General features: G+C 40.7%; 1 protein-coding gene across 4 annotated transcripts in view; it reads right to left on the reverse strand.

Annotated features, from left to right (window-relative positions):
- Positions 1-14,465, reverse strand: part of slc35f3b (solute carrier family 35 member F3b) — a 174,553-nt gene that overhangs the window by 34,578 nt on the left and 125,510 nt on the right. For all 4 annotated transcript variants that reach the window (XM_041788759.1, XM_041788760.1, XM_041788757.1 and 1 more), the window contains one exon: positions 4,345-4,687. In XM_041788759.1, coding sequence (XP_041644693.1) covers positions 4,345-4,687 — 343 coding nt within the window. The remainder of the gene's footprint in view (positions 1-4,344; positions 4,688-14,465) is intronic.

Here is a 14,465-nt window from a genome sequence, read left to right on the forward strand (position 1 = left end):
ATTTAGAGCAGTGGAGGCAGCCATTAGCAACGGCGTTCAGTACAACTAAACCCAACTCTGTATGGTATGGCTCTGAAAGTAGCATCACTCACTAAGCCAAAAATAAACATATATTTCACAAATTTTTTGTTACATCGCAGAGACCGCGGTGATGTCAGCTACCATGAGCGCTGTGGAGCATACCTGTAGTGTGGCCGGACTGTTGGCCAAGATGGGTAAGGATTTCAGTAGCATAGTCTGACATGATGATGTTGTGAACAAACAGCTATATTAAATGTTTTGTTTTGAAGCTTTCTAGGTCAGTATTTTAACTTTTATATTTTGGTGTCCTTACCCTTACCCTAACCAAGACATTTTTGAATGTATTTCCATCCTGATGCTGTGGAGTGGCACTTCAAGGACATGCCAGAGACGGACCAGAGCGTACACAATGGTTCGCAGAGCAGGCATCTGAGAGAGGCGATCTGCAGCCAGACTGTGTTGAAAATGTTTCGGGGGTCTTATGGGACCTGCTATGTCAAACCATAAGTTTGACACCTCTGGTCCAAAAGGCAAGTGGTAATATGTACATAGTGTGATCCAAACAAAACATATAAAGATAGAATATGAAGATTTTCTGCACTGAAATATAATTAAAAAAATACTATTTCAATGTTGTGTTTCTACTTCTTGCATGGAACAGTAAGGAGCAGAGCACTGTATCTTTCAAACAAAATGGACAAGTGATATTGGGCACAGTACAGGATGTCCAGTGTGAGTGTGCCCTAAATTGCCCGTAGGTGTGAGTATGAGATAGCGTGCTTGTTTGTCTCCATTTATTAGTCTTTTGACTGACTGCTGACCAGTTCTCACCCAATGACTGCTGGGATGGGCTCTATCCCTCACAACCCTGCACAGGATAAGTGTTACAGCTTATGGATGGATGGGTAATTAATCAGGTGCAATCGTAACTGAGCACAACAGCAGATACTATTCAAATGGACTTATTTAACACTATCATGATGTTGAAATTGGTCTGTGTGTGCAGCCCCCTCACTCTGACATCTCTCCACTAATGAGTCAGTAAGTTTTGTTTGTGTGTACTCTTCATCACAGAGCCATTTTTCTGCATTTCACCACATTTTCTGAGAGACAGCTGAAAGGTATCCATTAATTTCTAAAAAGACACAAAGATTAAAGGAAAGTCTTTGGTTAAAAAAACATTCAAGATTTATTTTCTGCCTTATTTATGTTGTGTTGACCCCTCTGGCTTGTCTGGAAACCTCTTTTTAGAAGCCGACCTGAGGTTGGAAACAAGCACACCCAAGGCTCCCAGAGGGCTTTTCTAACAGTCTCTAGAGGACGTGCCCGAGCACTTTAGTTTTCTCTGTATAAAGGGGGATAGTGAGGTTATTTATTATCAGGGAAGAAAACAACTTTCAGCAGAATGATTTCTAATTGTTTTCTTTTCTACTGAGGCTGCTGGTGATGAAAATGCATTTTCTGATGTTTGATTGTTGATGTGCATCACTGTGAGTGTAAAAAGAAAAATCTTTTTGTTGTAGGCTTTATAGTTTTCCCACAAAGACATCTTTGTTAAAGATGCTGAAGAAATGCCACAACTTCACTTCATGTTTTGAGTGTTCGGCTTGTGTACAATCACAGTAAGATGAAACAAAACAAAAAATATTCTTCACAAAAAAAAAACAAAAAAAACAAAGACAGTGCAAATACGCTGGTGGTCTCTTTATTGGATTTTAAAATCCATGTTTCACTCCTACAACACATTCAAGGACAGTGAGCATCATTTATTTATTTATTTTACATTTTGAGCCCAATTGAATAAATCTGGCCTGTTCTGGTGTTTCCACAATGTGCAGAGCTTCTGAACTGATCCTACATTTTGAGGTGGAGTTGCATGCATTTAAAGAGAACAAGGCAGTAGCTATGGGTGTGGTTTAGTTTTACCGCAAGCCTGCAAACAATGGCAGCCAGTGTTGTGATAGGAGAAGAGAGATAAGCATGGATGTAGCTATAGTGGCAGTGTTTTTAGAGCTGGACAACATACCTCAATTGAAGATGAGCGAAGACAATCATGAGACATGTCTACACATTCAAGAGTAGTCATGTGCAGACAAAGGCGCCCATAAGGGAGGATAAATGGGAGAGCTTTCCGGGGCCTAGCCGAATTGGGAGACCATGGAGTTCAGCAAAATCATGTTCAATTGTAAAGTTAAGCTGTCACATCCATATTTTATATTTAACCTGAATGATAACTCTTATGAAATAAATATTTTTTTTAAATATTTTGTGCCATAGTAAATAGTATTCTTAAAATGGAAATGTCTTTCCTTAGAAGTGGCAAAAACAAAACATACTGTGGAAAAGGTTGTAAAATTGGATTTTGAAAGTTGCATAAAGGAGTTGGCAAAAACAGCTATAGAAAGTGGTAAAAGGGTATTAAAAAGTGGCAAAAATGGGTTTATAGTGGCAAAAATGGGTGGAAAATTTGGTGAAATGGGAATAAAAATTGGTTGAGACTGGCAAATATTGGTTAACTGAGGCAGAAAATAGGCAGAAATTGGCAGAAATGGGTTGAACTGGCAAAAAGGGCATTAAAAAAATAGTGAAATGTGGTTAAAATGGGCATAAAAAGTGGTGAACAGTGGTTAATAGTGGCAAAATTGGTCAACAGAGGCAACAACAGGCGGATAGTAGAGGTCTAACGGTATTTGTATTGGTCCTGTACCGTCACGGTTCGGTGCATGCAGTAATACGACGAATACGTCTGAGTGAGTATTAAAAAAAAGTCGAGTTCTCACTTCAATCCAGGTGGCGGCAATGAGCCTAAAAGCTGCCAGCAACCATCATTACAGAGGAAGGAGCAGTTACAAAAACAAACGAAGAAGAGTGATGGCGCGTGTGGAGTTAGAAGAGCTGCCGGCTTCATTTAAATCACCCATATAGTAATGGTGCTCTGGCTCTGTGAATCATATTAACTTTACCTTCAACTATCAGCCTCCGAGGAGTGAGAGAGGAGCTCTGCAGCTGTGTCATAGGTAAAGTTATCCTCAGATTTCACACAGCTTTAACCTTTTTATCCTCCAAGACAGACTGTTAAAAGTTCTTCCAAACTTTGTAGTAGGTCCCAGTGGTTAAAAAAGTAACCCAGTGCTGAAGTCCGTGTTGAAATCGCAAAAAGACGCTAATTTGCATACTTAACAAGCTAACTTGCGGTTGTGTGATGATGCATTCAAGTTAGCTGGGAAATTTTAGCGTTTAAAGAATGGGTATAAATATATCAATATATCAATGAAAACAACCTAGTTATTCAAAAATGTATTTATTTATTAATATTTTTAATCATTGAAGAACTTTTGGAGGGAGGTCGCAGCATTATTTAGAATTTAAATGTAATTTATTCAGCCTATTTATTTTAATACAATTTGATTACAAAATTTAAATTAAATTTTATTCATCTACTTCAATCACCGTACCGAAAACGAACTGAACCGTGACTTCAAAACCGAGGTACGTACCGAACTGAAATTTTTCTGTGATGTTACACTCTAGCGGATAGTGGCGAGAATTGTTTTAGGAGTGGCAAAAGAGTGGTGGAAAGGGTATAAAATTGATGGGTTAAAGTGATGAAATCAGGTTCAAATTTGGCAAAATTGGTGCAAAGTGGCAAATGCATCATTTAAAAAATATTCTTAGTTTTTTAAGGCATCTGGAGACCCCCTCAGTGTCTTGACCCCCACGTTGAGAACCACTGCTGTAGGGACATGTATGAATACAAAAAATCACAAAGATTTGTACTAAATGCTTCCTGACTATCCTGATATTTCCTTGGAGTCTTTAGGAGAGTATGTGTTAAAAAAGTTTTGGGAAAATTTTGCTATCCAGAGCTCCTTGTTCACCTTGTTCATCTCAACTGACCTGAAACACTGCAGCAGGACTTTTCAATAAGAGCTTCACACATATAGGATATAATCCAAGAATAAGCTTCTCACAAGTACCGCCCTTTTGTCCGTTTTATGTTGGATTTTCAAATTCGACTAGAAATACTAAGGATTACATGAAAGCTGTGAGCTGACAGAAGACTCTAACCTTCAGAGCAGACTCTTAAAGAGACTTAATATAAACTATTCAAGGTCAAGGAGCCGGATTTTAATGTTGCTGACTCTCAAACAGCCTCCACAACTGTCCCAGAGAAACTAAAGCACAGCAGCTTTGTTAATTTGGCTTAATTATTATTCTTTACACTTCCTGCTCCTTCTTTGCTCTGCTTTATCTTGCATTTTCTCTTTTAAAGGGCTGTTTTTGCTCCATAAATAATGTTTAGTGCTGTGGGCGCCTCCTCACCTGAATCTCTGTCTGGGCGTCTGCCTCTCTGGACTTTTGCACAGGTGGCCGATGTAATAGAGAGGGAAGAAGAGGCAGTTCCAGGAGGTGGCGAACCAGGTGAGGGTGAAGGGGGCGTCAAACTGCTTAAAGGTCAGCTTGGCCAGCTGGGTGGAGCCTGCCCATGACGAGCACACGCACATCACCATGGCGACGCCCCACAGGGCCTTCTGAACCTGCACGGTTGTTACTCTGATGCAGCAGTGGAGCCTCCGTCTGCTGGAGCCGGATTCTGCTCCTCCTGCTCCGCCCGCCGTCTGTGCGTCTGCGGTGCCCACCACATTCTCCCTGGTGCGGTCTTCTCCTGCAGATGGACGCACAAACATAAGAATGAGCATGCTGAAACGGCAAAATTCAACTTTGATCTTCAAATTTTGATTCAACAAAGGGGATTTTTAGGGAAGGCGTTAGGAGGCAGGAACATTTTGAATTACTGTATACTCCATAGAATGTGTGAATGGGTTGGTGTGACCTGCAGTGTGAAAGCACTTAAGAATATCAGCTAGAGAACAAGAAAAGCTCTATACAAACGCAAGTCCATTTGCTATTCACAGAAAGAAAGACAAAGAAAGAGTGTCAGTGAAATTACAAAAGAAAAGACTGATTTAGATAATAGACTTTGCAGCTATAACAGCCTCCACTCTTCTTGGGGACCTTCCACAACATTTTGGAGTGTTTCTGTGGGAATTTGTGTCCATTCATTGTCAATGGGTCAGACACTGATGTTGGACTTGAAGGCCTGGCCCCCAATCTCCATTCAGCTTCGTCCCAAAGGTGCCCAATGGGGTTGAGGTCAGGGCTCTGGTGGGCCAGTAAAGTTCTTCCACACTGAACTCATCAAACAATATTTTTATAGACCTTACTTTGGTCACTGGGGCACAATCATGCTGCTCCCCAAACTGCTGCCACAAAGTTGGAAGCATTGTCCAAAATGTGTTGGTATGCTGTAGCATTAAGATTGGCCTTCACTGGGGAAAAGGGGCCTGGCCCAAACTCTGATAAACAGCCCCATACCATTTTACAGTTGGCACATGCAGTCAGGAAGGTAATGCTCTGAAAGAATCAGACAAACCCAGACACACCCATCTGCCTGCCATACACAAAAGCGTGATTTGTCACTCAATAGAACACGTTTTTACTGCATGACAGTCCATTGTCAGTATGCTTTACACCACTACACACAATGCTTGGCATTGGACTTGGTGATGTGAGGCTTTCATGCAGCTGCTCGACCACAGAAACCCGTTCCATGAAGCTCCCGCTGCACAGTTTTTGGGCTTACATTAATGCCAGTGGAAGCTCAGAACTCTTCAGCTATGGAGTCAGCAGAGTGTTGGCCCATTTTATAGGGTTGTTCCAATACCAGCATCGGAAATACATCTGATACTCCTTACAATGCAGGTATTGGTATCAGCAAGTACATAAGTTTATGCACCGATACTGTTTGGTTTAGCTTTATATTTTGCTCCGTTTAGCCATGCTAAATGGTAGCGCTTTAAACCACCACTGCAGCAGCGAAGAATGGTGGCTGTGTGACAGTTTTTCTCTGAATGTGATCATTAAAATGGCTTCCAGACCAGCGCTGTCGTACACGACAAGAAGTGACACAGTTTATCAAAAGTGAAATAACTTTTGAACCATAAATCGTTGCCTCTTCCTTGTTTTTCCTTTGGAAGCCAGCCGTTGTGCTTTCCCATTGACACTACTGATGTCTTTAAATCTTAGCAGCAGCATTTTCAGCTAAGCTGGAACTTCTATGACTATTCCAGATTTTGATGGTCAAATCCACACCAGAAAACCCAGCATCGAACGTCTTTTTATCAATTTTAATCAACTTATTAATTATTATTCCTAGCTCAAATGCTAACCGCCATATTGTTTGCCTTTGTGAGGGTCTGTCCGCCAATTACAGCCTGTTCTGTAATCACGTCATGCTGCCCAGATAGAGCCTGTGAGGCAACCCCCTGTATTATCCTTATTTTAATATTTAGCAGTAAAACTCCGTAATCAGCAGAAAAACAACTTTAGGGTCACAGAGATGTGGAACATTATGATTCTATTTGTTAAGCCATGTTCTGAGTCAAATATAGGTCTAAAATGCTAGTCACCACAGAAAGTTCTCACTGGTATCGGATCAGTACTCGGTATTGGCCATATTCAACGCCTTGGCATCAGAATTGTATTGGGAAGGAAAACATTGTATCGGAATATCCCTAGAATTTTACACACCATGCACCTTAGCAGTTGTTGACACGGCTCTGTTGTTTTCTGAGGTCTTCAGCTTCATGGCTGGTGCTGTTGTTCCTAAACGCCTCCACTTTCTAATAATAGCTCTCACAGTTGACTGTGGAATATCCAGCAGTTAAATTTTTTTATTTCAAGTTATGTCACTTTATTTATGACAATGTGCAGTTTACATTACTACCCCTGAACAATATGCTGTAATGCAATACTTTTTAATAAATTGCAAAAAATGAAGTTACTCACTACTTGAGTAGTCTTTTAATAAGGTACTTATTTACTCTTACTCAAGTACTTTTTTATGAATACTTTTACTTCTAATTGAGTAATTATTATTTTTAAGTAACAGTACTTTTACTTGAGTACTGTAACTGTGTACTCTACCCACCACTGGGTGGAAGAAATACAAGGCTATTTTATTCAAGCACAAGTAGTTATTTATGTTAAAACTTAGATAAGTAAAAGTAAAACTACTGGTCTATAAATCTACTTAAGTATAGTAATGTACTACTATGTACGACTGACCATCACCTGTAGTCAGACACAAAGAATGGCCAGGTTATATTGTTGACAGAAGGCTAGAGCCTCCTCATTTTGACATTGAAATTGATGTTTTTTAAGAGGTAATGAAGTCCAATACTTCCCCCAAAATGTGCTTAAGTAAAAGTAAAAACTACTGATATCAGAATGGTCCAAAAAAGTACACTAAAAGCTGCTGAGTTACTAGAACAAACTTAAGTAATTAGAAAGTAATTTGAGTAAATGTATGTATGTATTTGCAACTTCCCACCCCTGGTTGTATTTTTATGCTATTATAAATAAAGATGAAATGATAATGTGATCATGCCTGGAGTAGATCTGAGTTAAAACCTTCACTGGAGACTCTTAACTGCGTGAGAGACTTCAGGTCACTCATGTCTTTCTGTCTGTTTCCGGACAAAAATAGCTGCTTTCACAGTTTAATTGAACTTGAAGGTAATCAATCAGACATCTGGGTTCAAAATGTGGTGATCAAGTGTGACAGGCTGCAGGCAAACAGAGGACAAAAGGGGGCAGAACTGATATCCAATCCAACACAGTCTTGTCTCCACCTCACCACTTACAATGACGCTGGTCTGAGCGTGTAGGTGTGTGTGTGTTTACTGGAGTGCACAAATGCAGACGCAGCAACACTTAACTTTTCTATTGCTCCTGTCAAAACCTGATAGCCTCCATACTTGCTCAATAATGTGTGAATTGAAGCAAAGTGTTGCTGCGTCCCACTCACACCCACGCTCTGCCTCAGAACTGATTCACTCACCAAGGTCATTTTGATCACTCCAGACTTTAAACTAACTTGTTAATACCCTGTTTGATGACTTCTCAAAACACCTCATTCATAGCTGCCTGTGGAGTATAAAGCAAATGTAACAACAGCATAAATCTATGAGTTCAGTTCCTGGTTGAACATATCAGATGAAGAATCTGGGTTTCTCTGAAAAATCTCAAACAGTAAAAAATGTGTAGGAGGGCATGTACAAAATGACGCACTAACATCCAAGGATTCCTTGTTATTGCAATAGTATTTGCACTTTTCAGGAGTTTTAGTTTAGTTGTTTTATATTCCTTTTTCCCTTTTCCCTTAGCCCCCAGTGAAGGAGGTCAAGTATCTTAAGATTGACAGGCAGATTGGCGCAGCATCGGCAGTACTGTGGCGTTGTGCCGGACCGTTGTGGTGAAGAGGGAGCTGAGGCGAGAGGCAAAGCTCTCAATTTACCGGTCGATCTACCTCCCAGCCCTCATCTATGGTCATGAACTCTGGGTAATGACTGAAAGAATGAGATTGTGGATACAAGCGGCTGAAATGAGTTTCCTTTGGGGGGTGGCTGGGCTCAGGCGTAGAGATAGGGTAAGGAGCTCAGTTATTCGGACAGAGCTTGGAGTAGAGCCGCTGCTCCTTGGCATCGAAAAGAGCCAGTTAAGGTGGTTAAGGCATTATTTCCGGAAGAAGATGGATGGCTGGATGGTTTTATCTGCGAGTAACCCTGTTACAATGGCAAATTTAACAAATAGATTTCCTCATGATGCTCTCTTTCATGCTTTTATTTTGTAATTTGTACTGTCTTAAGGTAGGGGTACTTTACTATTTGGTTAAGATCTGTTTTTACTTTGAAGGAAAATAAGGATCTTCTGGTAGATCAGAAGCAACAGCATCCGCTAAAAAAGGGAACTCGCTAGAAGTTCCTCTACATCAGAGGATTTTTTACTGGTACCCACTTATAGAAGCCCACTGCAACTCTTGGTTCTGCCCAAGCTTGTCCTTGTCCCGGCTGCTGCATCTGTGTTTAAAAGGAACCCTGCATGATCAGACAAGTTCATCTTGTTGGATGGATATTTGCATCTCTCATATACATAATTAACTAAAAAACTCACAAGATACCTGCATTTTGAGTCATTTGAGTTTATAAATTCACCAGGAAACCACCATGTTTTGTTCCGCTGGTGCCGTTTATGAGTCTCTCTGTTTCCAGAAAGTTCAGGTAAAGATAAACACAATACAAAAGGACTTCCGGTTTGAGCCTTTCAAAGTAAAAGTATGCTTTAGCATTTCTTTGGAGAAACTGCGATCTATGTATATAATACTTTTATTCTGAAAAGCTCCCAGCATGTTTCCACTATACACTCAATGTAGTCATTTGACGGAGGTTTACTGAGGTAAAACTTTGTAGGAATGACAGAGCTTTGACAGCAGAGAGACAAAACCAACACTCAGCAAACTCATGTCAGCAACAGCTGCAAGCAGAAAAAACGTCTGAAAAACAGTTACTGCTTAGCAATGGAGAGGAGCACTGCGGAACCGTAACGTCATACTCCGTGACGTGGATGAAAACATGGCGGTCTCCTAGTGAGGTTATGAGCTGAAATGTACTAAAAATGCAGATATGTGGGATATTTAGTGAGTTTTTTAGTTTAATATACATTTGAGACATACAAATATCTATCTAACAAGATTAACTTGTCTGATCAGGCAGGGTTCCTTTTAAGACAGCTATCTGCGATTTCCTTTGTTTCGGGGTCTTCATTACCAACCCAAAATCCTTCCATTATGACGATTTCCCTGCATAATTTTTGGTAGCTCTACACTCCTCTGGATATAGGCTCTGTTAGAGCGGTGAATGCTGGCTAATGGAAACTCTGGTGTTGTTTGTCATGAAAAACGAGCACTGTGGAAACCCAGACACATGTGGTTGGTCACTTCTGGGTATCTTTACTGCCTCCAATGCTCTTAAACACCATCAACCCAAAAACACAGATCTAAACCGTTACAACTGCTAACTTTGGAAAGCTGATGGATTGTCCAGATTCCATGTCCATCATCAGAGAGCTCCATCTGTAAAAGCTATGCCCAGTCTGAGAATGGACTGGACCAAACAGCAATATTTGAGGTGAACGAGGGGGTAGCTGGGTGGGGTTTGTTTTACTTTAGTGCACTGGTTCTCAACCCAGTCTCTGACACCCAAAGGTGTCAGAGACTGGGACCCCACTTTACCTGAAGGTGGTGGAACACAGCCATGCACAATCAAGAATAGTCATGTGCAGACAAGGCTGCATGTAAAGGGGGGGTACAGGGGAGAGCTTTCCAGGGCCCAGCCAAACCGGGGGCCCATGGAGGTCAGCAAAATTATGGTCCACTGTAAAGTTGAGCTGTGACATCCATATTTTATTCTAGCCTGAATATAACCACTCTTATCAAAGCAACAAATATTTTTGTTCATTTGTGCTGTAGTATATCACATTCTTAAAAATGTAACTCCATTTTCTTAAAAACAGAATTAAAATGGGTTAAAGTGGCAAAAACGGGCATAGAAAGTGGTAATAGGGGATATAAGGGGCTGAAATGTGTTTAAAATGGCAAAAATGGGTGGAAAATTTGGTGAAATGGGATTTAAAAGTGGGAGAAAATGTTTAAACTGGCAAAAGCTGGTTAACTAGGACAGAAAAAATAGGCAGAAATGTGCTGAAATAGGTTAAACTGTCAACAATTACCATATCAATTAATAAAACATGGTTAAAATGGGGATAAAAGGGGGTTGATAGTGGCAATAATGGGTCATCAGAGGCATCAATAGGCTGAAAGTGGAAATAATTGGTTTAGAAGTTGCAGAAAAGCGATGGAAAGAGTTTAAAAGTGACAAAAATATTTTAAAAGTGGAAGAAATGGGCAGAAGAGGTGGTGAAATTAGAGCAAATTGGCAAAAAATGTGTTCAAAGTTTTTTTTTTTTTAATTTTGGAAAAAGGCTGAAAAAAGAGGTAAAAAGAGCAAAAACAATACAAAATAGATTGGGAAAAGTGGTTAAAAGTGGCACAAATTAATACTTTTAACATTAGAACCCAGTAATAGTTTGACAGACTCCACAGACTTTTCAGCTCCAAAATAAAGTCACTGTTATTCAGGATGCTTCTAGCATCAATGCTACTGATAAAACACACGTGCATCCAAACTATCAAAGTGCCCATTCTCTGGGTTTGTCAGGGACCGATTTCAGCATAAATCTCACCAAAAAAACATGTTTTTATTTTACAATTAACTAATTCATGCATATATTTTCCTAAAAATGGGTAAAATACACAATTCAAAATCATTCCCATTCTCTTTTTTAGGCATCTGGGGACCCCCTCTAAGGGTCTCGCGACCCCAAAGGGGGTCCTGGCCCCCATGTTGAGAACCACTGCCATTGTGGAGCCTTTTTTTACCAACTGATTGGCCTGTAATGAATAAGACTGTTTGCCCAGTCACCCTCTGAGAGTATTTTTCAAAGGTTCAGCCCAAACACAGACTATGGGCTCTTAGATGGATGCATCCAGATGGATGTGATAGATGTCCCATGACATGCATATGTGAAACAGTCTTTGTGGTGTGTCAGGCTTTATGGCTGCAAGGATGTGCAGTAAAAATTTGCCATGTAAGCTGCTGTAAATCCAGTGTGTGTGAATGTAATCCTAGCAGTCAGATTTGGAAATATATTTTGCAGATAAAAATGAATGCATTATTTATACAGCAAATCATGATTCTGAGAGGTTTCCAGCCTCCCTTTATCCCTCAGTCATTGTGTATCGATGATACCATAACAAACCTGCAATGGAAAACAGTCATAAAGAATTGTAACTCTTTCATCGATAAAGTCAACCCTCTTCGAGCCAAAACAACCTCTAACTGTTCTTTTACAACCGAGAACAAAAGTGCAAGAGCGCAATAATACCTCATACCTGTCGTATAATATGCCCTACATTTCTTCTGCAGCTTCCTGCAGTCCAACAAGTTAAATGTGAGGAATCTCCCTAATGGTGCTCCCAGAGGTAATGATGTGCCACAGGGAGATTTTGCAGATTCATCTGTACTGTACTCTGCTGACTGGAAGACAGAGCTCACTTCAAACAGACCTCCGTAGGCCGAGATCAAATCTATCATTTTAAGTTAGACTCACATGGTGGGAATTATCATCACAGAGCATCAACAGAGGACTAAACACAATTATTTTATTTGTGTTATCCTGTTTTATTTTACTCCAACGTTCCAGAGACTGATGACACCATTTGTCTTTATGCTAATGTCATCAGTGTAATCAAAAGGACACCTTTCGTACATTTTTCCCCAAAGAGGGAATCCATCATGCCTGATGAGGCGACTCATTCTTCCGTGGAGAGCTGCCTCTGACCTTGCCAGGTGGCCTCATCATATCACAGATTAACTTCCCCGATGTCTGTCGCCTCCCATGCTAATGCCTTGGCTTCCCCCAGACTCTGCTGAATACACAAGAGATTCTGCCTCTTGTTTACCTACTGTGAGTAGAAAAAAAGGAAACGTAATCCATTTAAGATGAAAAGATGCTGCGTTGTTTGGACATCCTGAACAATGCTCCCTGCTGTATGCTGCATAAACACTCAGCAGCTCTGACAGCCTCAAGGCAAACTTTACAGCAATGAGAGATGACTGAAGATTGCTTCTTTTATAGTAGGAAAATAATGAATCAGCTATGATGGCAATATTGGACAAGCCAACATCAGCTGCCCTCTAAAAATGAAAGAAAAAATAATGATGCATTTAAGATAAAAATATGTTGCATAATTAGAAAAACCTGAGCGACACTCCAGGCTGCACAGTCAATTAACAGCTCTCCCAGAACCATAACAAATCTCACAGTAATGAAAGATGATTCAAGACTGTTTCTGTTTCTGCAATAAAATAATGAATCAGCAATGCCACAAAAATGGGACATGCCATCAGTCCCCTGAAAATGAATAAATGATGCATTTATGATGAAAAGATGTTGCACCATTTAGACACAAACAATGATCCCTGCTGCAGAATCACCAAATCTGGCAGCCAAAGGCAGAAGATGATTCAAGATTGTATGGATGAAGGAAATAATGAATCCGATCAGGTCAGGTGTGGGAGCACATGCCGGTCCGGGATTTCATCATGTCATCGTTTGGCCCTGTACTGCACCGGTCTCCTGATGGCCTTTGTCCAGGACTAAGGCAGGCCTATCTCTCCAGGTATCCTCCTGGTTGCGCCCTGGTCCAACCTACCAAGTCCCTGACACCCAGTATGAGGTGTGTTGGATCAGGCCTGGGAAAGCATTCCAGGTGCATGTCCTGAGACATCACCATGACACACATGGTCTTGCCGACGATACCAAACAATGGGCTGAAGGGAAGACGTCATAAAGGAGTTCAACTAGGACCAAGGACCATTCCGGCTTTCATCCTCATGCTCAGATACCGTGAGCCCTACACTGCTTTGCCCAGTGAATCTATTGCTCTGTGCCCTCTGACAATTCTGCAGTAATTATTAACAGAAAGGTCAAAATAAATCAGAAATAACCAAAAAAAAAAAAAAAAAATTAATATGAACTACATGGCTGCCATGCGTCCCCAGTGCCTGTTTCACGTGTCAGCCGTGTATGTCCTCAAAAATTAGCACCTTCCCTTTTACATCAGCTGTCATATTGAGGAAATCTACTCAGTCCATCAGTTAGCACAGTCACTAATTAAACTTTTAGACTGGGTGCATAACAACATACACGGAGGAAAATGTTGGACAAACAGAACGCAGAAGCTGCTGATGTGACCACCTGTCATCAGTCTGAACTGATCTGATGTCACTATTGATTATATTGTTAGTTCTGACCTCAGAATAATCACCATAGTCACTGTAGTTTATATCGAACACATCAGGTAGTTGTTTACAGCCTGAGCTCTCTGGAGTGCCCTCTAGTGGTATCCACCAGTAACATGATTTGCAACTATATTTACAAGGATGCTAACGATGTAGACAACCATACTAGCAAATGCAAGGTGATACAGCAACTTTGTTTCATAGAGGAGGGGGCTCTAGAAAACAAGGGGTCTGTGTAATGCCAGGGGCAGTGGGGGACTCGGTATTGAGTACTGTATGTTGTGCAGTTTTTGTAGTCTGATTTAATCTGAAACACTGTTTCATATAACCACGGCATAGTATATACAATATATGGACAAAACTTTTCAGCCACCTAATGACATTGTATTCAAACACATGTACTTTAATATAGAGTTGGTCCCCCTTTTGCAGCTGAAACAGCCTCCACTCTTCTGGGAAGATTTTGGGGTGTTTTGGTGGAAATTTTTGCCCATTCTTTCTGTAGAGCATTAGAGGTCAGGCACTCATGTTGGACTACAGCCTGGCTCACAATCTCTGTTCCACTTCATCCGAAAGGTGCTCGATGCAGTAGAGGTCAAGACTCTGTGTAGGCCAGTCAAGTTCTTCCACAATGAACTCATCAAACCATGTCTTTATAGTCCTTGCTTTGTGCACTGGGGC

Source organism: Cheilinus undulatus, linkage group 6 (assembly GCF_018320785.1).
Source record: "Cheilinus undulatus linkage group 6, ASM1832078v1, whole genome shotgun sequence".
Lineage (NCBI taxonomy): Eukaryota > Metazoa > Chordata > Actinopteri > Labriformes > Labridae > Cheilinus > Cheilinus undulatus.